Source organism: Dendrobates tinctorius, unplaced genomic scaffold (genome assembly GCF_039654945.1).
Source record: "Dendrobates tinctorius isolate UK_male_01 unplaced genomic scaffold, ASM3965494v1 ptg000132l, whole genome shotgun sequence".
NCBI lineage: Eukaryota > Metazoa > Chordata > Amphibia > Anura > Dendrobatidae > Dendrobates > Dendrobates tinctorius.
This window is the reverse complement of record NW_027361800.1, coordinates 6,293,694-6,320,268: the sequence shown is the minus strand read 5'-3', so window position 1 is coordinate 6,320,268 and position 26,575 is coordinate 6,293,694. Positions and strand designations below refer to the sequence as shown.

Genomic DNA, 26,575 nt, shown 5'->3' with positions numbered 1-26,575 from the left:
TGGCGACGAGCGACGCGTGGACGCGGGCGGGAGGACGTCTGGATCGCCTCGTCTGACAGGTAAGTAGCGACCCCCGACTCCTGCGATGTCGCTGGTGAGATTCTCCCTGTGTGGCAGCTCACTAGCGACCACTTAGCGATGCACCAGCGATCCTGACTGCGTCATATCGCTGGTCGGGATCGCTGGTACATCGCTAAGTATGACAGTACCTTAAAGCTACTCTCCGGCATATGCTTACATGGAACCTGACAGCGGAGGTGTGCCGCCATTCTGTGTCCAGCATGTATCAGGCACTGGCCAGGTAAGCGTGACTCTGAAACGCTACGGCATGTCAGAGAATGACATACTTTCCCAGCCACCAAGCTGAGCTGGAGATAGTTGGACAGTTGGCTACCTGGTGCTTTCAGTCTGCCTTGGTTTCACCGGTCTATGCCTATAAATGCATGTAGTCAGACCTGTCTCTCCCGGGCTGGGAGAAGCTGCTGGGACCCACCTGTCCGACTACAGCTTGGTCCTCAGCGCCTATGAAAGTATGTCATTCTCTGACATGCTGCAGTGTTTGAGTCAAACTTATCTGGCTGACCTCATACAGTCAGTGCCTGAAACACTCTGGCCAGTCCGTGGGCAGCATTAACCCCTTTAAAACAACTTCTTGCATTATTTCCTCTGTAATTATGGTAAATAGCATTAACGTGTAACTGGTATGTATGACACATACGGTATGTGCATTGCTAGATCTGTTAACATATTGCTTGTTTTTAATCTTTGAAAGGGATGATCCTTATTGGCTAGAGTCAAAGAGAATGGCTTTAGATGACAGATACCATGATTTTGGAAGATCAGACCGATATCATGATTTTGATAGCCGAGATCGTGGTCGATTCATGAATCATTTGCATATGGACAGGTAAAATATGCACTGAAAAAATATTTGCATCCTTTTATTACATTTTCTTATAACGTTATTGCATTTGCAAATTTCTATATGCTGTATAATAGTATAATTTACCTATTTTTGTTAATTACATTTACATTGCTGTCATACTAGCTGCGCTGAAAATGCTAAACATTTTAAGTGTGTATTCTCTTCTTTGCTCTCATGAGTTTTAGAAATATAGAACGGTCATAACCACATCCATTCACAGAACTGGCTTTTCACATCTTAATGGACGTGCCATGAAAAGTCAATGAATATTCTCTCTGGGATGGTGAACCTGGGGCTCTCACTGTCAACTTTTTTTTTTTTTTTTGCTGGCTTGACATGGCAAAGTGGTTCCACTAACTCCTCACATGCTACGGTCAATAGCGCAAGGAATTTGATGAATGATCTCTCCCTCTATTACTTCATAGGCTACTGGCAACGTGGACCTTGCAGCAAGTGGTTGTTATGGCAATCAGAGGTTTAACTATGGCCTCTAGTGTAGAATAGATCAAAGCCTAATAAACTGTGCAAGACACGCAATCTATTAGGTTTATTTTTAATGTTGCATGTTATAGCTGTGTTTTCTCCCTCACCCATGACAGCACCACGGAGAGAGGGGATCCGCCCTTCAGGGACAGGAACCTACAGATAAAAAGGGCGGTACCTCTCCTCCGCCTTCAGTTGGGTTCCTGTCCCTGACGGAGGGACCCACAGGACGGTACCTTTCGTGTGTCCAGGATCCGGGGCCGGCCTGACCGGTGGTGGCAGCGGGAAGGCCCCTGCCTCGGGAAGGTGCGGTGCCCGAAGCCGCCACTGCTGGGGCCCATGCGGGCTGCCGGGTGAGCGGGCGGGAGTGACGCCGGAGCCGCCGCTCCGGAGAGGAAGTCGGGGCTCGTGGGGACCCGGTAAACATGTGGGCGGCGCCGGGTTACAGAGGTGTACCAAGATGGCGGCCGCCCCGGAAGTAGAAGCCGGCTTCCGGGTCCCTAGAACCGGCGCATGCGCAGGAGCGCTCTCCCGGGGACCGCGGTGCAGGATGGGAGCGGTGACGCCAGCCGGGAAATTTTAAAATGGTGGCTGCACAAGCGCTCCAGGCTGGAGGCGATCCTGAAGGGGATAGTGACCAGCAACAGGAGCAGCAAGCCAGGCAGCAGCTTTAGCAGCAGCAGCACCACCACAATCATCGTCAAAAGAACGCAGTACAGATGGTCGTTCCAGTAGTCACTCCACGCAGCATAGCACGTCAGCTGCAAGGAGCAAATCGCCACCAGGAGTGCAGCCTATTCAGGACCTGACTCCATCTCCCGAATCGATACCTGCAGCCGCATACCTTTGGGTGAGTGATCTTCGTGAATGTTCACCATTGTATTTAAAGTTCCATTTCCCTTACTAGGGAAAGAATGGGAAAAGAAAAGGGAGTGCCCCACTTGTGCTAGTCCCCTACCTATTTCTTGGGGACAAAAAAAAAAAAAAACGGAGCCATGTACAAAAGAAATCCCCTGTTAGGAAACTCCGGATTTGGCCTCTGACCTAAAAGCTGCAATTAAATTGGAGGTCAGAGTGCCCTTACATCCCTTAAGCATAGGGACAAATCAAAAAAGAAAGGCACAATAGTGACTTCCCAGTCGGATTCCTCGACATCGGAAGAAATCACGTCAAAACCCTCAGATTCCAGTTCCTCATCCTCAGACGAGGAAACAGAGGGGCGTCACTGCTTCCCCCTAGACGAGGTAGACAGACTAGTGAAAGCGGTAACGTCTACCATGGGGGTGCTGGACCCTAGGCCTGATAAAACAGTCCAGGACATAATGTTCGGGGGACTGGGCCAGAAAAGGCGCGGAGAGTGTTCCCGCTAAATGAAAATGTGCGGGGTCTAATAAAAAAGAATGAGATAAACCGGACAGGAAAAACACAACGGTCCCTTCCCTTAAAAGGAAATATCCCTGTGAGGAAGAGGGCCCGAAGCTCAATGTAGCTGTCGCAAAGGCCTCAAAAAAAAAAAAAAAAAAGTTTGCCCTCCCCTTTGAGGACATGGGCACCCTCAGGGGTCCCCTAGATAAAAAGGCAGATACCTTTCTTAAAGGTGCATGGGAGTCAGCTGGAGGTAACCTCAGGCCAGCCATAGCGGCAACATGTACTTCGAGAACCCTAATTGGTGGACCAACTAGGAAAGGCCACCATCCATTCTAGGCCGAGCGTGACTGCATTCGTCAGGTGGCGGCCACTAAGCAGCTTGAGCCTTGGCCGGAACCCGAATGGGAGACCAGCCCCAAAACTAAGAGAAGGGACGCCAAGGGATAAAATCCTAGACTCTATTCCAGTAATAAGGGGAGCGGCTGCCTTCCTAGCGGACTCATCGGCAGACTCAGTCTGGTTATCGTCCAAAGCAGCAGCACTCTCAAATGCAGCTAAGAGGCCCTTTCGGGATAGAAAGTTTCTTTAGCGGAGACCACCGAGAGAGCAAAAGTGGGCTGACAAGAGAAGAGATAGAGGGTTCCTCCTCGGCAACTTGTCCTGAGACAAAAATCCCTCTAGGTGACAGTTTTCTCAGGGTGGGGGGAAGGTTAACCCCCTTTTCTCCCAGCATGGAAAAGAAATCTCAAACAACCCATGGATAGTAAACCCCTAATCCAGGAGGGTCTAAGGATAAACTTTCTCTCCCTCCCGCCTCAAAAGTATGTAATGACTCCGCTAAGATCCAGTATGCAAGAGCAGGAAGCCCTAGGAAACGAAGTCCTAAGCCTGGTAGAAAAAGGAGCCCTCCAGGAGGTTCCCCTGCAGAGAAGGGGCAAGGGGTTTTACTCCCCTCTTTTTCCTGGTGACCAAGCCAGGCGGCAGGTTTCGGACAATTATGAATTTAAAAAAAAAAAAATTTTAAAACTTCAAAATGGAATCAATCAGGTCCACCACCAAAATCCTGTTCCCGAACTGCTTCATCTCGGTGTTAGATCTCAGCGACGCCTATTATCACGTCCCCATTCACAAAAACTCCAGGAAATATCCCAGGTTAGCTGTCTCGATAAAGGGCGAGATAAGAGAACTCCAGTATAGAGCCTTGCCATTCGGAATATCTGTGGCTCCACGGGTAATTACCAAAATAGTGTCAGAGATGATGGCCCATATAAGGGAGCAAGACATAATAATAATCCCGTATCTGGGCTATTTTTTAATAGCAACCAGCTCGGCTCAAAAACGCTGGGAACAGAGGGACAGAGTGATGGACACTCTGCAAGGCCTGGGCTGGCTCCTGAATCTAAAAAAATCAAGATCGGAGCCCAGCAGAGTACAGGAATTCTTGGGTCTAACACTGGACTCAAACATTCAAGAGTGCCGCCTCCCAGATCGCAAGAAGGAGAAAATCGCTCAAATTGTAACAAGAGCCATCCAAAATCCCTCCATGACATTAAGAAAAGCGATGTCACGACTAGGTTCTCTCTCCGCCTGCCTGCCCAGTCCAATGGGCTCAGTTACCCACGAGAGATCTACAGTGGGATGTACTAGCCAGCTAGTCTGCAAGTAGGGGGACACCTAGAGGGTCGTATTACCCCAAATTCAAAAACTACTCATTCCCTAACCTGGTGGAAAAGCCAAGACAACCCTTCCAAAGGGATCCCCTGGGTAACAAAAATAACACACATAGTTACCACAGATGCCAGTCCCACGGGGTGGGGAGCACACATGGGCAACGAAGTGGCCCAGGGTACGTGGGGAGTTCAAGAATTAGAAGCCTCCTCGAACCAGTAAGAGCTCTTAACAGTGGGCTACGCATTAACACACTTCTTACCACTGCTCCGGGGTCATCATGTCCGCATATTTTCGGACAATCGAGTCACAATAGCATATATAAATCATCAGGGGGGGAACCAGGTCCCGAGCCCTAATGGACACATTCTCCAGAGTCCTCAAATTAGCAGAGGCAAACCTGCTATCTCTGTCACCACTACACATCCGGGGCACGGAGAATCAAAGGGCAGACTTTGAGTCGCACCCAATTACGACAAGGGGAATGGGTCCTAAAGCGGTCCGTTTTTCGGCAGATCGTAAAAATGTGGGGGGACCCGGGCATAGATCTGTTCGCCGACTTCAGAAACAAAAAGTGGAAACTTTCTGCTCCATAGACCCCAGGGGGAATCCTCTAGCTCTGGACGCCTTCATGCTCCCATGGACATGGGGCCTAACATATGCCTTTCCCCCAATCATGCTGATCCCAGCAGGGCTAAGAAAAGTCAGGGAGGATGGGGCAAGAATGATTTTAATAGCCCCCTTCTGGCCCAAAAGAACCTGGTTCTCCTGGCAAAGAATATTCTCTCTAACCGACCCATGGATCCTCCCAGATCTCCTGGACCTGCTATCGCAGGGGCCAGTGTTACACCCTCAGGCAGGGAGATTCCATTTAACAGCATGGAATTTGAGAGGGCACTGATGAGACAGAGGGTTTTCAGAGAACCTGATAACCACGTTGCAAAAAAAAAAAAAAAAAAGTTGGGAACAGGTTACGATGAGAGCCTACGGGAGAACGTTGAAAAAAGAAAAAATTCTTATCCACTTCTGGGGTAAAGGTTCAGGATGAGGTTCACATTGACAAAATCCTAGAATTTCTACAAAGGGGCCTAGAACAGGGTCTAGCGGTCAACACATTAAAGGTACAAGTAGCGGCCTTGGGCACCTTTATAACCATAATGTGGTAGGTAATCCTTGGGTGACAGATTATTAAGGCCGTATCCAGATCCAGGCCGATAGCTAATCAAAGATTACCATCATGGGATCTAAATCTTGTACTATCCATGCTAACAGGTCTCCCCATTCGAACCTATTCACTCAGCATCCCTAAGAATCCTGTCGTTAAAAACAGTGCTTCTCTTGGCGCTAACATCAGCTCGCAGAGTGAGCGATATGCAAGCTTTATCAGTAGGGCCACCTTTCACAAAGATTCTAGATGATAGGGTCATTTTAAAGCCTGACCTGGCATATCTACCGAAGGTGTCATCACACTTCCATAAGTCCCAAGAGGTAGTCCTTCCTACATTCTGCCCAAATCCTAAAAAGAAGGGAGAAGACAAATTCCACACCTTAGACGTGAGGAGGTGCCTAGTGCAGTATCTAGAGGCCACCAAAAAATATAGGAAGGAAGGCTCTCTCTTTGTGTGTTTTCAGGGACCTCGGAAGGGACTCAAAGCATCTAAGAGTACCCTGGCAAGGTGCATAAGGGATGAGATTGCCCTGGCATATTCATCCAGTGAAAATACCATCCCGGAAGGGTTGAGAGCCCATTCCACAGGAGTGATGGCGACCTCATGGGCTGAAAGATCTGAGGTATCAATAGAACAAATCTGTAAGGCGGCCACCTGGTCATCACCTTCGACCTTTTTCAGGCACTATAGATTAGATCTAGCCTCTACTCCTGACCTGACCTTCGGGAGTAGGGTCCTTCAGGCGGTGGTCCCTCCCTAAGCTACCAATCTCTGTAATTCTCTCCGTGGTGCTGTCATGGGTGAGAGAGAATAGCTTAGTTACTCACCGATAACGGTGTTTCTCGGAACCCATGACAGCACCCGCTTATTCCCCTCCCCTTCACGAGTGTGGTGGGCACGTTTTACTGTTAGTAGAGTGTTTCCGTTTAGGCACGGTGCTTCTGATAATAAGCAATATTATAATGTTGTGCATATATTTCTGTTGTCTAACTAACCTGGAGACCCTCTGATGCTCTGTAACCAACTGAAGGCGGAGGAGAGGTACCGCCCTTTTTATCTGTAGGTTCCTGTCCCTGAAGGGCGGATCCCCTCTCTCCGTGGTGCTGTCATGGGTTCCGAGAAACACCGTTATCGGTGAGTAACTAAGCTATTCCCAGATACAAATACTGCCCGTGTGAACCTGGCCTCAGTCTGTGAGTCAGTGAAAATCAGAGATCGCATGTGGACGCCAACCATGTGTGTAATCTGTGTGTTGTCCATTTAACATTGAAATGAGTAGGAGAAGCTTTAAATTTTTGTTTATCCTCTAGAAAATTGCTGGTGAAGTACTGAACAAGCACTGATGAAAATGTGATCCAAAGCACTGATGGAATTCGGACCATATTTTTTGAGACTGAGAAAAATCGCATATCTGAATGAGAAATAAAAAGTAGTTTAAGCCAATAAAACCAGCCATCACATTAAAAGTTATTGTCCAGTACTAGGACAACCCCTTCTCATGCCCCACGCTTGACCCCGATTAAAAAAAATGACTATACTCACCACACATGCTGTGAGAACTAGCCTTCCGCGGGGCTCTTGTGCAGTGTTGTGACAAGTGACCACGACGCCCAGTCAGCACTGGAGTCAGTGTCTCCACCTTCAGACAAATCAAACATGAAGAGGAAATCCAGGCTGCAGCTGATTGGACTTCCTCTTCAGGTTCGATTTGTCTGAAGGCAAAGAGAGTGACTCCAGCGCTGATTGGGTGCCGGGGTCACGTGTGTTAACACCGCACGGGAACAGCATGAGAGGGGAATATTGGATTTATTTTATTGGTGCCAAACGTGGAGCATGTGAAGTTGGCCAAGTACTGGACAACTTCTAAGTTATTATTTAGCTTGCCTGGTGGAGACCACAAAAGAAAAAAACAAAAAAAACATCAGAAGTGCCATCTTTGTTACCTCTTCTCACAAAAATGTAAATAATATCAAGGGATGTATGGAACCCAAAATTTGTAGCAATAAAAAAGACAGCTCCGTAAGCAAAAATCAAGCCTTTTTACAGCTTTGAAAAAGAAATGTTATGGTGTTCAGAAAAATGCAAAGAAGAATTTGTTTACAAGAAAGTAATTTCCTTGTGCAAAAATGGTATAACCTAAAAAAAATATAAATTAGGTATTTATTTTATTCGCATATATAGCACTATTTTTCCTCTTCGCCACGACAGCACCCACTGAGAGAGGGGATCCGCCCCAGGAACAGGAAACCTACAGAGAGATAAATGGGGCGGTCCCCCTCGCTCCCTCAGTTTGGTTTCCTGTTCCTAGGAAGGAACCCGCAGAAGAGGATACCTGGTCTGGTAGCCGCCTGCGTGCATAATATGAGCAGCAGGGGCCCCAGGACTGGAGGCAGCGTCGGGCGGAGAGGTGATGTTTCTCTCCCCCCCCCCCCCCCCCCCCCCCAGAGCTAGCTGGTAATGCAGGTGAGGCCGGAGGTAAGAAGGTGCCAAGGCTCACTGAGGGGACAGGGGCGTATACCCCCCCCCCCCCCCCCCAGGAAGGGGACGAACGCATTACACAATGCCATTAGGCATATCAGGGATGGTGGCCGCGCGCCCCGCCTCCCCCCGAGAGAAGCAGAAGAGCCTGAGCGTTTGTGCCAGGCAGCGCTACCGGAGGTCATACTTGCAGGGGTTAACGTGTGGGCCGGGTGCGTGGTGTCACTGTCGGGGCCGCTGCATCAGCGCTTCCAGGCGTTCCCAGGCAGGCAACCCGGAAGTAGTATGGAGGACTTCCGGGATCAGTGCAGGAGACGGCGCTCGCGGGAGAACGCCCGCGCATGCGCAGAAGGGGCTAAAAAAAAAAAATGGAGGATGAAAAAAAAAAGTGGAAAGGCTATAAAAAGAAGCCACGGAGGCAGCGCCAGTGCGCAGTCATGTCATCCATAGATGACCCAGCTTCGCTCCCGCTAAGTCAGCCAGTGGAATCCCCACATGGCAGCAGACAAAGCGGTGCTACAAGGAGAAGCAGCACCAGAAGAAGTGGCAGCTCCAGGAAGGAATCTAGCGGACCTTCCAGGCAAGTTGAGCCCCTGGAGAAAAAACGGAAGGAGAAAAAAATCATCCCACGCCTCGCCTCAGCCTGAGGCTCGGACCCCGCAGCCAGTAGTTTGCTGACGAGACTCACGGGTGAGTGTTTTTAGTCAGAATAAATAGCTGATGGCCTTCTTTTTTCTGGTCCATACCCCCTTTTTTAGGCCAAAAGAACGGAGAAGGCGAAAAATAGAGAGTGTGCCTTATGTTCTCAGCCCCTCCCAGACGGCCACCCTAAAAGATTATGCCAAGCGTGTATTGAGGAGGCCTTACAGGAGGAATCCCCACGGAAGAAAGAGGCTATCTGAGCGATAATTAGAGAAGAGCTACAGGCCTTGGGCAGCTCCAGTAGTCTGGGGGGTCACTCCTCCGTGAGACAGATAAGTTCACCGAGAGGAGGAGCTTCGCCGGCGTCAAAATCGCCGTCAGAATCCGGGGAACTAGACTCTGATAGATCCCAGGAATACCCTTCCTCAGAGGACGAGGAGCAGGCGTGTTTCCCTACGGACAGCGTCAGTAACTTGGTTAAGTCTGTCCGAAATACCATGGGGCTACCAGAGAGTAAGGACCCCAAGACTCCGCAAGACATAATGTTTGCAGTCATTTCCCGTAGAAAGGTCCGAGCATTCCCAGTGGTCCCAGCTATAAAAGAGCTAGTGAAAAGGGAGTGGGAAAAGCAGGGGCAGAGAACCTTCCTCCCCTTAACGTCAAAGCGTAAATATCCGTTTGACGATGAGGAATTGACAGCTTGGTCGAGAGCCCCCAAAGTGGATGCGGCGGTGGCCTCTACCTCTCGTAGATCCTCCCTGCCGGTAGAGGATTCAAGAACTTTGGCTGACTCATTAGATCGTAAGACCGATACACTCCTTAAACGATCCTGGGAAGCATGTACGGCAGCTTTTAAGCCCGCAATAGCAGCCACGTGTACAGCAAGATCAATGTTGGCATGGCTGAATGACCTAGAGGACAATATTAAAAACGGAGTGGCCAGGAATAAACTCCTGTCCTCTATGCCCCTCATTAAGGGAGCAGCGGCCTTCCTCTCCGATTCCTCAGCGGACTCTCTCCGTTTATCGGCTAGAGCAGCAGGGCTAACCAATGCAGGCCGGCGGGCCTTATGGTTGAAGGGGTGGAAAGGGGACGCGCAGACAAAAACTAAACTGTGTGCTATACCCTGCCAGGGTAAGTACCTATTTGGCACGGATCTGGACGAGATTTTAACAAAAGCGGGAGAGAGAAAAAAAGGTTTTCCTAACCCGTATATTCCCTTTAATAGGAGGTCCTACAGAAAGCTGCCGTTTGGCAAAAAGACTTTAAACCCCAGGATCGCTGGGGAAATAAGGACCCCAAAAAGAGGGGCAATCTATTCGGAAAGCGTCCCTTCAGAGGAGACAGGTTCCGCTAATACCAGTACACCGGTAGGTGGCAGACTACTGGAATTCAGCCACCAATGGGGGAAGGTAACATCAAACCCATGGGCCATTGATATCGTCTCATCGGGCCTAAAACTAGAATTTGTTCGGCATCCACCGAACTTCTTCCTATTGACTTCCATGAAGTCCCAGATACAGCAGGAAGCACTGGAGATGGAGATTGCAGTATTACTAACTAAACAGGTCCTGATAGAGGTCCCAGGGGACGAAGAAGGAATGGGCTTTTATTCTCCTCTGTTTTTAGTCCCAAAACCAGATGGCTCTTTTAGGACCATAATAAATTTAAAGAAGCTTAATACCTTCTTAAGGCTGAGGCCATTTAAGATTGAGTCAATAAATTCTGCAATAAAACTTTTGTTTCCCAGGTGTTACATGGCAGTCTTGGACCTAAAAGATGCCTATTACTATCTACCCATATACCGAGAGCACCAGAAGTTCCTGTGGGTAGCGGTCTGGTTCAAGGGTCGGATTCAGCATTTCCAGTTTGCGGCAATGCCATTCGGGCTATCCATGGCTCCTCGGGTATTTACCAAATTGATGCTGGAAGTGATGTCGTATGTAAGGCTGAATGACACACTAGTGGTCCCTTACTTGGACGACCTGCTCGTAGTAGGGAATTCTGTTTCTCAGTGCAAAACAAGAATGGCTAAGATTATCTCATCCCTACAAACACTAGGATGTCTAATCAACTGGGAGAAGTCCAGACTAGAACCAGTTACCCGTCAGAGGTTCCTAGACCTGCAAGTAGATTCTGTAAGTCAGAAGTGCTTTCTACCAGACGCTAAAGCAGTGGCCATAATCAATAAGATACAGAATACTACAGGAAGACCCGTAATATCATTGAGACAGGGTATGTCCTTGCTGGGGTCCCTGATATCGTGCATCCCAGCGGTGCAATGGGCCCAGTTCCACTCTAGAAGACTACAGTGGGCTATTCTGCAGGAAGCAGAGAGACTGCAGGGGCGGTTGGAAGGGAGGATGTCCCTATCGCCAGAAGTTGTTAAATCCCTAAAGTGGTGGTTAAATCCTACCAATTTGTCTAAGGGAGTGCAATGGTGGGTAACTCCCTCCTAGGTGCTCACCACGGATGCTAGCCCCTTGGGTTGGGGGGCCCACCTGGAGGAGCACATGATACAAGGCCGGTGGCGTAAACATGAGATAGAAACCTCCTCTAATGTAAAGGAGCTAAAAGCAATTTACTATGCAATATCTCAATTTCTCCCGCAGTTAAGAGGAACCCACGTGAGGATCCAGACAGACAATACCACTGCAGTGGCCTATATAAACCGACAGGGAGGTACGCGGTCGGGACCGTTGATGTCTATCGCGGAAAAGATCCTAGAGATAGCCGAGGTACATATTCACTCCTTGTCGGCCGGCACTCCACATAAGGAGTAGACAACTCTCAAGCAGACTATCTCAGTCGCCAGGTCCTATATCAGGGCGAGTGGGTCCTCAGCAGGCACGTCTTCGAGACAATAGCGACAGAATGGGGCAGACCAGAGAGAGACCTGTTTGCCACCAGAGCCAACAGACGCGTAAGGAAGTTCGCTTCGCTCTACAGGTCAGACAACCCAGACATTCTAGATGCCCTCCAAGCACCCTGGGCATTCCAGCTAGCCTATGCCTTCCCTCCAATGGTTCTACTTCCAACAGTAGTCAGGAAAATAAGACAAGAGAGGGCGAGGGTCATCTTGATAGCCCCGTTTTGGCCCAAGAGGCCGTGGTTTTCATGGCTGAGAGCCATGTCAATAACCGACCCGTGGATCCTGCCGATGCACCAGGATCTTCTCTCGCAGGGACCCTGCTACCATCCACAGGCCAAAGCCCTACACCTAGCGGCCTGGAATTTGATAGGGAACTATTGAAGCAGAAGGGCTTTTCGGAAAACCTGATTAATACCCTGCTACAAAGTAGGAAAGAGTCTACTACAAGAATATACGCTAAGGTGTGGAAAAAATTCCTGGCCTTTCACCCAGCAGAGCTAGCCGGTGAAGTATCCATTACGCCCATCTTAGAGTTTCTTCAAAGAGGCCGAGAATTGGGCCTCTCAGTTAATACTCTAAAGGTCCATATATCGGCCCTAGGAGCCCTATTGAACTATAACGTGGCAGCAAATAGATGGGTAAACCGTTTTGTTTCAGCTTGTCAACGGTCAGAACCGGTGCATATTCCTCGGCTTCCGGCATGGAACCTTACTCTGGTTTTGGATGCCTTTACTCAGGCCCCGTTTGAGCCCATAAAGTCGGCATCAGTGAAGTGCCTCTCATTGAAAACTGCTACACTAGTAGCTTTAGTATCAGCTAGAAGAGTAAGTGATCTTCATGCTCTATCAGTAGACCCTCCGTTCCTGTCAATAACACGAGACAGACTGATTTTGAAGACAGACCCGTCCTACCTTCCCAAACGGGCAACTAGATTTCATAGGTCTCAGGAGATATGCCTACCTTCCTTCTATGAGAACCCGTCAAACCAGGACGAGGTGAAATATCACACCTTAGATGTGAGAAGAGCGGTACTAGCCTACCTTGATAGGACCAGTCCCTGGAGGCAGAGTATGTCTCTTTTTGTCTCCTTCCAGGGCAACAGAAAGGGGTCTGGAGTTACAACAGGCACATTATCCAGGTGGATCAGAGATGCGATCACAATGGCATATTTGGCAAAAGGAGAAGACCCTCCACTGGGGATTAAGGCGCACTCTACTAGAGCCATATCATCCTCCTGGGCCGAGAGAGCAAACGTCCCAATTGAACAAATATGTAAGGCTGCAACCTGGTCTTCTCCATCTACCTTCTATAGTCACTATAGACTAGATTTGTCCTCTACCGAGGATCTAACCTTTGGTAGATCAGTCCTTAACACGGTGTGCCCTCCCAAGTGATTATCTCTGGAAATCTCTCAGTGGGTGCTGTCGTGGCGAAGAGGAAAAACCGGATTACTTACCGGTAATACTCTTTTGTGTAGACCACGACAGCACCCGCTCACTTCCCTCCCGTAAGAATTTTTCACACATGGGTCTCTTTGGTGGTGGAGATTGTAATTAGAATTTAATACAGTGGGGAAAAAAAGTATTTAGTCAGTCAGCAATAGTGCAAGTTCCACCACTTAAAAAGATGAGAGGCGTCTGTAATTTACATCATAGGTAGACCTCAACTATGGGAGACAAACTGAGAAAAAAAAATCCAGAAAATCACATTGTCTTTTTTTTTCATTTTATTTGCATATTATGGTGGAAAATAAGTATTTAGTCAGAAACAAGCAATCAAGATTTCTGGCTCTCACAGACCTGTAACTTCTTCTTTAAGAGTCTCCTCTTTCCTCCACTCATTACCTGTAGTAATGGCACCTGTTTAAACTTGTTATCAGTATAAAAAGACACCTGTGCACACCCTCAAACAGTCTGACTCCAAACTCCACTATGGTGAAGACCAAAGAGCTGTCAAAGGACACCAGAAACAAAATTGTAGCCCTGCATCAGGCTGGGAAGACTGAATCTGCAATAGCCAACCAGCTTGGAGTGAAGAAATCAACTGTGGGAGCAATAATTAGAAAATGGAAGACATACAAGACCACTGATAATCTCCCTCGATCTGGTGCTCCACGCAAAATCCCACCCCGTGGGGTCAGAATGATCACAAGAACGGTGAGCAAAAATCCCAGAACCACGCGGGGGGACCTAGTGAATGAACTGCAGAGAGCTGGGACCAATGTAACAAGGCCTACCATAAGTAACACACTACGCCACCATGGACTCAGATCCTGCAGTGCCAGACGTGTCCCACTGCTTAAGCCTGTACATGTCCGGGCCCGTCTGAAGTTTGCTAGAGAGCATTTGGATGATCCAGAGGAGTTTTGGGAGAATGTCCTATGGTCTGATGAAACCAAACTGGAACTGTTTGGTAGAAACGCAACTTGTCGTGTTTGGAGGAAAAAGAATACTGAGTTGCATCCATCAAACACCATACCTACTGTAAAGCATGGTGGTGGAAACATCATGCTTTGGGGCTGTTTCTCTGCAAAGGGGCCAGGACGACTGATCCGGGTACATGAAAGAATGAATGGGGCCATGTATCGTGAGATTTTGAGTGCAAACCTCCTTCCATCAGCAAGGGCATTGAAGATGAAACGTGGCTGGGTCTTTCAACATGACAATGATCCAAAGCACACCGCCAGGGCAATGAAGGAGTGGCTTCGTAAGAAGCATTTCAAGGTCCTGGCGTGGCCTAGCCAGTCTCCAGATCTCAACCCTATAGAAAACCTTTGGAGGGAGTTGAAAGTCCGTGTTGCCAAGCGAAAAGCCAAAAACATCACTGCTCTAGAGGAGATCTGCATGGAGGAATGGGCCAACATACCAACAACAGTGTGTGGCAACCTTGTGAAGACTTACAGAAAACGTTTGACCTCTGTCATTGCCAACAAAGGATATATCACAAAGTATTGAGATGAAATTTTGTTTCTGACCAAATACTTATTTTCCACCATAATATGCAAATAAAATGAAAAAAAAAAGACAATGTGATTTTCAGGATTTTTTTTTCTCAGTTTGTCTCCCATAGTTGAGGTCTACCTATGATGTAAATTACAGACGCCTCTCATCTTTTTAAGTGGTGGAGCTTGCACTATTGCTGACTGACTAAATACTTTTTTTTCCCCACTGTATATGATTAAACTTAGCGAATGTAAGGCTATAGGGGTAAGATATATGAATCGCCCAAACAAAATGACTAAAACATATATGGCGGTTCCTCCGTTGTTCTCGGTAATACAAACTGAGGGAGCGAGGGGGACCGCCCCATTTCTCTCTGTAGGTTTCCTGTTCCTGGGGCGGATCCCCTCTCAGTGGGTGCTGTCGTGGACTCTACAAAAGAGTATTACCAGTAAGTAATCCGGTTTTTTCCTCCACCCATGACAGCACCACATGAGAGGGATCCGCCCCGCCAGGACAGGAACCTACTGAAACATAAGGGGCGGCACCTCTCCCCCGCTTCACTTGGGTTCCTGTCCTGGAACGGGATCCCAGTCTGACAGCGGCGGTGCCTGTCATGGATGAAGATGGACCCAGGGCCGTCCCGGCGCGGGAAGAGCAGATTCGGCTTACCTGCAGCGCCGGCCGTTGGTGTCCTGGAAGCGCAGTCCCCGGGGTTCCCCCTGCAGGCCCCGGGTTCGTGCGGTTGCGGTATGACAACCTCAGTGCGGGGCTCTCCTCCATGCCTCCCTCCCCTGTGCACGCCCGATCCTTCTCCCTGGGCGTCAGGGGAAGCCGGGGGCGGTTTCCGGCGTCTGACGTCAGCGGCGGCGTGCACCTTGGAAATGCGACCGCTGACGTCACAGATGCGACGAACATGGCGCCTGGTGCGGCGCCGGCCACAGAAGATGGAAAACGGCCAGCGGTTGCAGGGGGAAGGGGTACCGCTCACCGGAGGCATCTACAAAAGAGAGATTAGGGAGCATGACGGCCAGGTGTGACAGTGGGGTCTCAGGAGGAGCGTTCACCATCTCCATTGTCTCTGCCTCCGTCGCAGACCTCTGCGCGCAAACGTGGGAGCCGTTCAAGCGGCAAGAGCAGCAGCCGCCTGAGCCATATGTCAAGGGATTCCTCGAGGTCGAGAGAGCGCAGGCCGCATGCTCCTATACAGCCTCCCCTCCGGTATCCGACTTTTTGGTGGTGAGTGATCTCCGTGAATGTTAGACCAATATTAATAGGGTCCCTCTTGTGTGTTGTTTTTTTCCTCAGGGGAAAGGCAAAAAACCAGTGAGCCAAAGAAATAACAGAGTATGCTATATGCCAGAGCCCTCTAGCAAAAGATTGGCATAAAGACCTTTGCGCCAGCTGTATCCAGCGGAATATGGCGGAGGAGGTGCCGAGCCTGGCAACTAACCTCAGATCGGTCATAAGGTCTGAGGTAGAAGGCTCACTTAAAATATTATTAAAGAAAAAATGTAGGAGAGTCTCCCCAAGTTCTTCATCAGGCTAATCCTCGTCTGAATATCAGGTTGAACACGGATCTTCCTCCTCGGATAGTGATACGGGGGGCAGGCCATGTTTCCCAGTAGAGAATACAGACGCTCTCCTTAAGGCCATTAGGACAACCATGGGCCTACAGGAGGAGAAAGTATCTAAGTCCCTAGAAGACGTAATGTTTGGGGGGTTGCAGGAAAGGAAAAAACGCGCCTTTCCGGTCAACGACAAAATCCAAGCACTCATTGAAAGAGAGTGGAGGAAGCCGGAAAGATCGGGTCGCCTTCCCTCCTCCTCAAAAAGGAGATATCCCTTTGAGCCTAAAGATACAGACATCTGGGACAAGGTCCCAAAAATTGATGCGGCAGTATCCAGATCATCAAAAAAGTCGGCCCTGCCCCTAGAAGACTCAGGAGTGCTGAGAGATCCGCTAGATAAGAAAGCAAAATCCTACCTAAGACATACATGGGAAGCAGCAGGGGGCCTGAAACCGGCAATAGCCGGCACCTGCACAGCCCGATCCTTAATGATCTGGTTACAGCAGCTGGAAGAAAAACTCGCATCCAAGGTGTCAAGGGAAAAAATTTTGGGAGAAATGTATCTGCTACAAGGAGCAGCTGCTTTTTTGGCTGACACCTCTGCTGATTCCATGAGGTTGACGGCGAGGGCAGCGGGATTATCAAACGCCGCAAGGCGGGCATTATGGCTTAAAGGCTGTCCAGGAGATATACAGTCAAAAGCTAAATTATGCTCTCTGCCGTGTGATGGACAATTTCTTTTCGGAAAAAATTTAGATGATCTCCTCGAAAAAGCTGGGGATAGGAAGAAGGGCTTCCCCAGATTTATGGGAGATCAAAGAAGACCGCCCTTTCGGAGGGGAAAATTCAATAGAGGCCGTCCCCCGGGGGATCGGAAAAGATGGGAGGACAAAAAGAATCCGGATTCATGTTTGGAGGAGCCACTTCAGCCGCAAAAAAGTCCCCTCAATGACGCCAATGTCCCTGTAGTGGGGAGACTGATGCTCTTTTTTCAGGAATGGGAAAATATATCTTCCAACACTTGGATTTTAAACATCATCAAAGATGGCCTAAAATTTCCTTTTTTTTCAACGGCTGAGAGCATCATTTGTGGTGACCCCCGTCAGGAAAGGGTTAGAAGAGCAGTCGGCCCTAGAAACAGAGATCCTAGGTCTGCTGGACAAACATGTTGTGATCGAGGTTCCAAGCGAACAGGAAAGGTGAGGTTTCTACTCACCCCTCTTCCTAATAAAAAAAAAAAAACAAAAACGGATCATTCTTTCAGAACAATAATAAATCTCAGAGGCCTCAACCAATGGATAGAAAACCAGACTTTCAAAATGGGGTCAATCGCTTTGGCCATAAAGCGGTTACATCACAATTGCTTTATGGCCATAGTCAACTTAATGGATGCCACATTACCACATCCCGATCCATCCAGAGTGCCAGAAGTACTTAAGGGTAGCTCTCTACATCCAGGGCAACCTCAGACATTTTCAGTTCAGAGCCCTTCCATTCGGCATATCCATAGCCCCGAGAGTGTTTACGAAGGTAGTAGCAGAGATGACAGCCTTCCTCCGAATCCACAACACAATTATAATACCCTACTTAGACGATTTTTTAATTGTAGGCAACTCGGAACGTCACTGCGTAGAACAAGTGGAAAGGGTAATAGAGACCCTGCAGAGACTGGGCTGGATGGTAAATATCAAGAAGTCAAGGCTACAACCCCTAAAAAGACAAACATTTTTGGGATTCATCTTGGACTCGGAACAGCAAATTTGTCTCTTACCAGATGCAAAGGTGGAAAAAGTGAGGAATATGACCTTGGCAGCAATAGACCAACCTCACATGACCCTGAGAGGGGCAATGTCCTTACTAGGCACTCTGACAGCCTGTATCCCAGCGGTCAGTTGGGCACAATTTCATACCAGTCAACTGCAAGCAGAGATCCTATCAGGACAGATATTGCTAAGAGGACATTTAGAAGGAAGGCTGGAACTTTCCAGAAAAGTCAAAAACTCTCTCAGATGGTGGCTGGACAGAACAAACCTAGCAGCAGGTACATTGTGGCACAGGCCAGTATCGACGTGATTCTAACAGACGCAAGCTCCTCGGGGTGGGGAGCATACCTGAGAGGACCGGCAGCCCAGGGGTCCTGGGGACGCCAAGAACAAAACGCATCCTCCAACCTAAGAGAATTAAGGGCAGTAAACAAAGCCCTGAGGACATTCATCCCCAGTCTAGAAGGTCGCAATGTCTGGATCATGTTGGACAACAGAGTGACAGTGGCTTATATCAACCACCAGGGAGGGACAAGGTCACACTCCCTAATGAGCGAAACCAGCGAGATCTTTCACAGAGCAGAACGACACCTACACTCTCTAACGGTGCCTTACAGATCAGATGGGCAGAGAACATACAGGCCGATTTTCTAAGCCGCAACACGTTAAGACAGGGAGAATGGGCCCTAAATCACTTAGTGTTCCAAAAGATAGTACAACTCTGGGGAGAGCCAGTAATAGACCTCTTTGCCAACAAAAACAGGCAGTTAAAGAGATTCTGTTCATTGAACCCAAAAGAAGACCCATGGGCAGTAGACACATTGCAAATTCCGTGGAACTTCAAACTGAGTTACGCCTTTCCCCCGGTAGCTCTAATACCGGCGGTAGTGAAGAAAATAAGAGGATCAGGCCAGAGTGATCTTGATAGCCCCGTTCTGGCCAAAAAGGCCGTGGTTTTCGCTACTACAGATGATGTCCCTCTCAGACCCATGGGTGCTGCCAGAGATCCCAGACCTGCTAGCTCAGGGTCCGGTATTCCACATGCAAGTCAAGGGGTTCCATCTGACGGCGTGGAATTTGAGAGGTCACTTTTAAAAGATAGAGGGTTCTCCCCGGGGTTGGTGGCTACACTGATGAAAAGTAGCCAGTAACAACCAATATATACGGTAGGACATGGAATAAGTTTCTGCAGTTCCTAGGAGAACCGTTAGCCTTGATCGGGGGTTCTTGACCTATCTTCGAGTTCTTCCAGGCAGGACTACAACTAAGCCTAGCGGTAATTACACTCAAAGTACAAGTTTCAGCACTAGGCACTCTATATAACTGTAATATAGCAGCAAATAGATGGGTAGCTAGATTCATTAAATCCTGCCACAGGTCTAGACCAATCCCCTTGCCAAAAATGGCTCCCTGGGATCTAAACCTGGTGTTAGAAGCTCTCACGAAGGAGCCATTTGAACTTGTGCAACAAATACCAGTGAAATACCTTACCCTAAAAACCATTATTTTAGTGGCCCTTACATCGGCACGTAGAGTGAGTGACTTGCAGGCCCTCAGTTAACCCACCTTATATCCAGGTGTACCAAGACCAGGGTTGTCCTAAAAACAGACCCTGTTTATTTACCAAAAGTTGTATCAGATTTCCATTGTAGCCAGGAAATTGTCCTCCCCTCCTTCTGTGACAATCCAAAAAACCCGGGAGAGGAGAAAATCCATAATCTAGACGTCAAAAGAGCCCTCTTAGAGTACATATCAGTGACTAGCCAGTGGAGGAGGTCCCTATTTGTAGCCTTCCAGGGTGCCAGGAAGGGTTACAGAGTATCAAAATGGACTATTGCCAGATGGATTAGGGAGGCCATTAGTGTAGCCTACTCAGCTAGTGGCATTCCGATTCCTGACGGCATCAAGGCTCATTCCACCAGAGCCGTGGCGACCTCCTGGGCTGAAAAAGCAGAGGTATCAATTGAGCAAATTTGTAAGGCTGCTACCCTCAACCTTCTTTAAACACTATAGATTAAATCTATCCTCCCCTGCTGACTTAACCTTTGGTAGAAGGGTGCTGCAAGCGGTGGTTCCTCCCTAAGGTGTTTCGAAGTCTCCAAAAATCTCTCATGTGGTGCTGTCATGGGTGAAGGGAAAACCACCATGGTTACTTACCGGTAGCCGGTTTTTCCGGAACCCATGGCGGCACCCGTATATAACCCCCCCCCTTTTTCACCATATGGGTGTGCACAATAGTCGGGTGCATTTGTGTGATGTGGTGATGGATAAACATGTAACTAACCGGGAAGTCCTCTCAAAGCTCTGTAATCCAACTGAAGTGGGGGAGAGATGCCGCCACTTATGTTTCAGTAGGTTCCTGTCCTGGCGGGGCGGATCCCTCTCTCATGTGGTGCTGTCATGGGTTCCGGAAAAACCGGCTACCGGTAAGTAACCATGGTGGTATTCCACAGCTCTTTACAGACGACTTTGCTGTTCACATTGGAGCCAGAGAACCCGGAGGAAACCCACGCAAACACGGGGAGAACATATTGACTTGAGTTCAAATCCCACCATGTTGTCCTTGGTGTGATTTGAAAATCAGAAAATCAATTTTGGTATTGCCATAATCGTGCTTCCGCTAAGGGACCCATTTCCTCCTCGCCTTTAAAAACTGCAATCAGATTCTGAAAATCTCCGGTATCGGGGGGTAGCTGAGACATTGGAGAACACAAAGTGTTTGCCGTTATTCAATGAATAGCGGCCATCACTTAAAAAGTGCCCGCTATTAAAATCATTTCTCTGTTCTGACCTGTCAGAGGAGAGGGAGAGATTATGTCCTTAAACCCCCCCTTCTTAAACCGTCCTAGGCCCCGATGCTCCATCCCTCAGCCTTTTGCCTTCTCTTAATGAAGAAAGGTTGCGGGCGCATGCGCAATGCGTCCGCCAAGAAACGCCAGCCGGCAACAGCATAGATTTTTCTATTGGTACCTGACTTTTGATCACTGTGATGGACCCTATCAGAAGGATCAAAAGCTCCATAATTAGTAAATCATACCCCACTTATTTAGATTAAATTTTATTTTATAATTTCTGTTTTTCATTCTTTGCCGTTTGGGTTAGGAATGGGTTTGGGGTTACGGTTGAGTTTAGGGTTGAGATTTTTCAAAAGTTAAAAAATCAAACAAAAAAAAATGGAATAACATAGTCAATATGAAGGCCGAATGTTATCAAATTCTATGATGCAGCTGTCAGTTCAAAATGCTCACTATACTCCTGGATAAAATCCTTAAAGAGTGTAATTTCCAATTTAGGGTCACTTGTAGGGTTTTTCTGCTACTTGGGTGCCTTAGGGGGTCCTGCAAATTTGACGTGTCGCCCACACCCACAATCCTTTTTTTAGCCAATTTGTGTTCAAAATTCAAATATTGCTCCTTCTGCTCTGAGCCCTGCCATTTGTCCTAACAGAACTCTTTGACTACGTGTGGGGTATCACGTGCTCGTAAGAAAGTGGGTGACAAACTGGTCCACTTTTTCGTGCTACCTCTTGCAAAAGGGAAAAAATTGGGGCTAAAGCATCATTTCCCAGGACAGCACATCAGGAGGTAGTCCTACTCATCCTCTAGGGACAGGAAACATGAGAGGTTAAAAGCCCCCCTCCACCTCACCCTCAGTGTTTTTTCTGTCACTAGCAAGGCAGAACACTGAGAGGAAGGAGCACAGGACAAAGGAACGCTTACCTGGGAGCTCAGGGGGATCGGAGGGACCTTGAGCTCTTCCCAGCCTGCTTTCAAGAGGCTCCAGGCTGATACCTCACTGGATGGGGGTCCCTCAGCCTGTCGGTGGAGCAGGACGGGACTTACGCCTTTCACGCGTATGGGCTTGCGTTCCAGTGGTTGAGCGCACTTCTGGCGGGAAGACTTTTGAGGTGCGTGCGTTCCCGCGTTAAATGCATTTCTGGTTTTGAGGGGTACTGCCAATTGGACCAGCGCAGAGTGCGTTTCATCATAAGATGCTGGAAAAAGCTATGGGGAAACCATGAAGCACACCTGGATAAGGTAAGACCCTATAAAACAATGCTGTCACACTGGGTTTCGGTGCACTGATACTAATCCATCATACTCAGAAACACCAGCAGAACAGTCCCTGGTTAGTATAAGTACCCACCCATAGCGGCTGTGTTTTTTTTTTTTTTTTCTATCTACTGAGAAGGCATCCCATAGCTAACGGCACACAGTTATGGGATCTTTCAAATAGGACAGAGGGGACTCCCTTAAGATCAGGATATTCTCGCAAAAAGCCTAAGAAATGCCTGGCATGCAATACAAAGCTATCTGAATCCTACAAAAAGCAGCTTTGTACAGAGTATATCACAAAGTTTATGAAGCACGAACAATTGTCCTTGCTAGCGGTCATGTGGACAGTGATTAGGGAAGAGGTCCAAAGTACTGTCGCTAATCTAGTACCAGCTCAACCAGGCCAGAGTGCTTCCCATCATAAGAGAGCTAGGTGGGAGATGGAGAGTTCTTCAGAGGAGGCATATGCTTAATCACTCTGCTCAGATGAGGACATAGAGGGAGAAGAGGAGAAGTACTTCACAAATACCCTTGGAGGAGAGGAAGAAATATTTCTTCTCGTCTGAAAATACAGATGACCTGTTAGGAGCAGTACGAGCAACCAAGAAGGTTGCGGAGACTCCGGTGCCACATACAATACAGGACGAGTGGAGGGTTGAGGATGCAGAGGATCAGTGTGTTCCCAGTCAGCAAACACCTAAGAGCAATGAGGAGTGGAAAGACACAAACGTCAGGTTATCCCTAGATATTTCAAGATCTGGCTTCCATTTGACCCAGATAAGGTCAAAATTTGGGGGGAAATCCCAAAAGTAGATATGCCCATTGCCAAAATGGCCAAAAAAACCTTAATACCTTTTGAGGATGCCTTCGGCATGCTATGGACAGAAAGGCAGATGGGCTACTTAAAAGAAGTTGGGAATCCTCAGCCGCCATCATGAAAGCTAATATAGCCGCCACCCCTGTTGCCAGGTGGATGTGCATATGGATTGACGAGTTAACAACTCGGCTAAAAACTAATACCACTAGAGAGGTCATCGTAGACTCCCTCTATGTTAAACATATCAATCCCATAAACAGGACTGCAAGGGTAAAGGGAAGACTGGAAGGTAGAGTTACCCCAAGGGAGGTAGAGGTAGATCCACCCAGTTTTCTTCCTGCCCATCAGGAAGACCCTGATGCCAGAAAAGGGGGGGGGGGGGGGGGGGGCGGGTGACTGCAGGAATTGCTGACGCAATAACAGACCATTACACACAACCAGTGGATCCTGTGAACTATAGGGTAGGTTACCGGATAGATTTTTCCCATCTCCAACCTTAACAATTTTCGTATCACCAGACCTCAATCCCTTTCTGCATCAAAAAGACTCTGGGGGATATTGGGGATCTCCAAAATCAGGGGCAATCAGTCTAGTACCTTTTGCAGATATAGGTTAGGGTCACTATTCTACCCTTTTTTCCATTAAAAAAAAGCTTTGGGGCAAATACCGTACAATTGTAAATTTAAAACCCCCAAATCAATGGATCAGGTTCAGAAAGTTCAAAATAGAGACATAAAGATCATGTATCCCCCTAATAGGGAAAGGGTCAGCCATGTGTACACTAGACTTAAGGGATACCTACTACCATGTGTCATTGCACCCAACCACTAGCAGTTCCTAAGGTTTGCGCTGGAGTATCACGGGTTAGTCCATCATTTGCAGTTCAGGTGTCTACAATTTGGCCTTTCCTCAGCACCACGTATCTTTACAAAGATAATGACGGAGGTGGCAGCATTCCTGAGGAAGAAAGGAATTATAATTCGCTATCTGAACGATATCCTGTTAGTAGCGGACTCAACCATCCTCCTTAGGCAGCAGCTTGCCCAAACGATCTACACACTAAAGGCGTATCAACTGGGAAAAGTCTGACTTGAGATCAGATACTCAGAAGGTGTTTCTAGTAGTCGTCCTCGATTCACATTGCAGAATGTCCTACCCACCTTAAAACGGGTGGAAGTCGAGTACAGGATCCGGACATTCCAGAGGAAGAGGATTGTCTCCATCTGATATGCTAAGAGTATTTTAGGCCGAATGATGTCGTGTATTCCGAGCGTACGCTGGAGTCAAGCCCACTCAAGGCATCTACAAGAGACAATCCTGTCAGCCTGGGATAGACATCCGTCAGGGCTAGACAGAAAGGTAAAGATCTCTGCAAGCCTGAGAGATTCCCTGTCATGGTGGACAACACGGAGAAGACTTACGGAAGGAGTACCATGGGTTCTGTTCCCTTTCATCAGCATTAGCACCAATGCCAGCCAGATAGGCTGGGAAGTGGAAGGTTTGTACTTGAGTCCCGGAAGAACGAGGAAAATCATCCAACTACAGGGAGTTGAATGCAGTATGGGAAGCTCTGCAACAGTGTCAGGAATCGTCATATCAAAAACTTTTCAGACCATGTCACGACTGTGTCTTTCCTGCGTCACCACAGAGGTCCGAAAGGCCGACCCCTTCAGGCCCTGGCAGGGCAAATATTTCAATGGGCAGAGAGAAGTGTTCTTTCCATCTCAGCAGTTCATCTCAAGGGCTCTGAGAACAAAGTGGCAGACTTTCTTAGCAGGGAAAATCTCTGGGCCTCCGAATGGGAACTAAATAAAGTATTTATCCAGCTAACCCAGAGATGGGGAGGGTTCCACACACAGACCTGTCCGCAGCATGGAAAAGTTCGAAAGTAGCGAGATTTTCTTTTTCCTTAAACCAGGTGACAACCCAGAAGGTGCAGATACCTTGTCTCAAAGTTGGGAAGCGGATCTTTTCTGTGCATTCTCTCCCCCCCCCCCCCCATTCCCTCTTGTATCAAGAGTCCTAAGGAAGATTCAAGAAGACTGAGCCACAGAGATATTGGTGGCCTTCCTTTGGCCCAAGAGAAGTTGGTTCCCGATGTTGCGCCACATGGCCCTGGAAGATCCAGTTCTCCTACCGAACAGATATGACCTGCTGCCTCAGGGTCCCCTTCCACATCAGGACTCTTGATTTCTACACCTAGCAGCCTGGATCCTGAGAGGCAGATCATAAGCTTCAAGGGACTATCGCATAGGGCAGGGTTCCCCAACTCCAGTCCTCAAGGCCCACCAACAGATCATGTTTTCAGGATTTCCTTAGTATTGCTCAGGTGGTAATTGCTTCACCAGTGCAATACAAAGGAAATCCTGAAAACATGAATTGTTGGTGGGCCTTGAGGACTGGAGTTGGGGAACCCTGGCATTGGGCAATAACAATGCAGCCATCTATTCCAAAATATTGAAGAGGTTCTGTTCATATATGGGCCAATCCATCGTAGAATAATCCCGTCCAGATATTCCAAAGAATCTAGAGTTCTTCCAGATAGGATTCAATATGAGTTTGAAACCCATCACATTAAAGGTTCAGATCTCGGCACTTAGTGCAGTCCTAGATTTCCCTCTAGCGATTAAACTATGCGTTACGAGGTTAATTTAACCTCTTGTGTTTCCTGGCCCTAGAGGATGAGTAGGAGTACCTCCTGAAACCTCTTCTCTGTCGTAGCTGTTTTGGTTCTGACTTCTCACACACGGGCCGTGGGCAAATCACTTTATCTGACGTAATGAAATATAAGGCAATCTTTTATACTATTTACAACAATATGTAATTCTATGGAGCTCATGTGGCCCCCACCATCACCCACCATCTCCTCAGGGTCAATACCTTGTTTACAATGTACCCAGAACACGCTGTGGCTGACTATTGACAACATACATGATAAGCGTATTTCCCTTGAAGAGGAGACAGCCAAACCTGCTGTGTCATAAGAATAAGAAAACCTAGCAATGAAAGGCAAAAGGCAATTGAAGTATTGAAGGGAGTTAAAGGGATATAAAGGCATACCATTAACCCTTCTATATCAATTCCCCCCTTTTGTAAATGGTATAACCTTTGCCACAGGGTCATCTGATGTCCACAAAGGAGCTACTGCCTCATAAGGGGGCTTCCTATCTGCTTCACCCATCCACCCTCAGTGTGGACACTCACTTTCCCCGTCAGCAATGGCTATCTGGGGTCTATGATACACTACAGAAGGTTAAGCCTTAGATTCTTTTTTTTATGCATACATTATTCAGTAGCTTAAGTAATACATATATTAGCGCTTTTACGGCTACATAAAACAATAAGCAAAACAACAAAATTTGCATACAAGTCTGTACAATGCCAAAAAAAAATCCATCCTGCTACGCCATTAACCCCTTCATGACCAAGCCTATTTTGACCTTAATGACCAGGCCATTTTTTGCAATTCTGACCAGTGTCCCTTTATGAGGTAATAACTCAGGAACGCTTCAACGGATCCTAGCGATTCTGAGAATGTTTTTTCATGACATATTGGGCTTCATGTTAGTGGTAAATTTAGGTTGATAATTTTTGCGTTTATTTGTCAAAAAATCAGAAATTTGGTGAAAATTTAGAAAATTTTGCAATTTTCAAATTTTGAATTTTTATTCTGTTAAACCAGAGAGTTATGTGACACAAAATAGTTAATAAATAACATTTCCCATATGTCTACTTTACATCAGCACAATTTTGGAAACAAAATATTTTTTTGTTAGGAAGTTATAAGGGTTAAAAGTTGACCAGCGATTTCTCATTTTTACAATA

At 47.7% G+C, this 26,575-nt stretch overlaps 1 protein-coding gene across 6 annotated transcripts in view; it reads left to right on the top strand.

Annotated features, from left to right (window-relative positions):
• The window catches only part of LOC141048054 (scaffold attachment factor B2-like), a 350,882-nt gene that overhangs the window by 205,946 nt on the left and 118,361 nt on the right, over positions 1-26,575 (top strand). For all 6 annotated transcript variants that reach the window (XM_073543402.1, XM_073543397.1, XM_073543398.1 and 3 more), the window contains one exon: positions 773-907. In XM_073543402.1, coding sequence (XP_073399503.1) covers positions 773-907 — 135 coding nt within the window. The remainder of the gene's footprint in view (positions 1-772; positions 908-26,575) is intronic.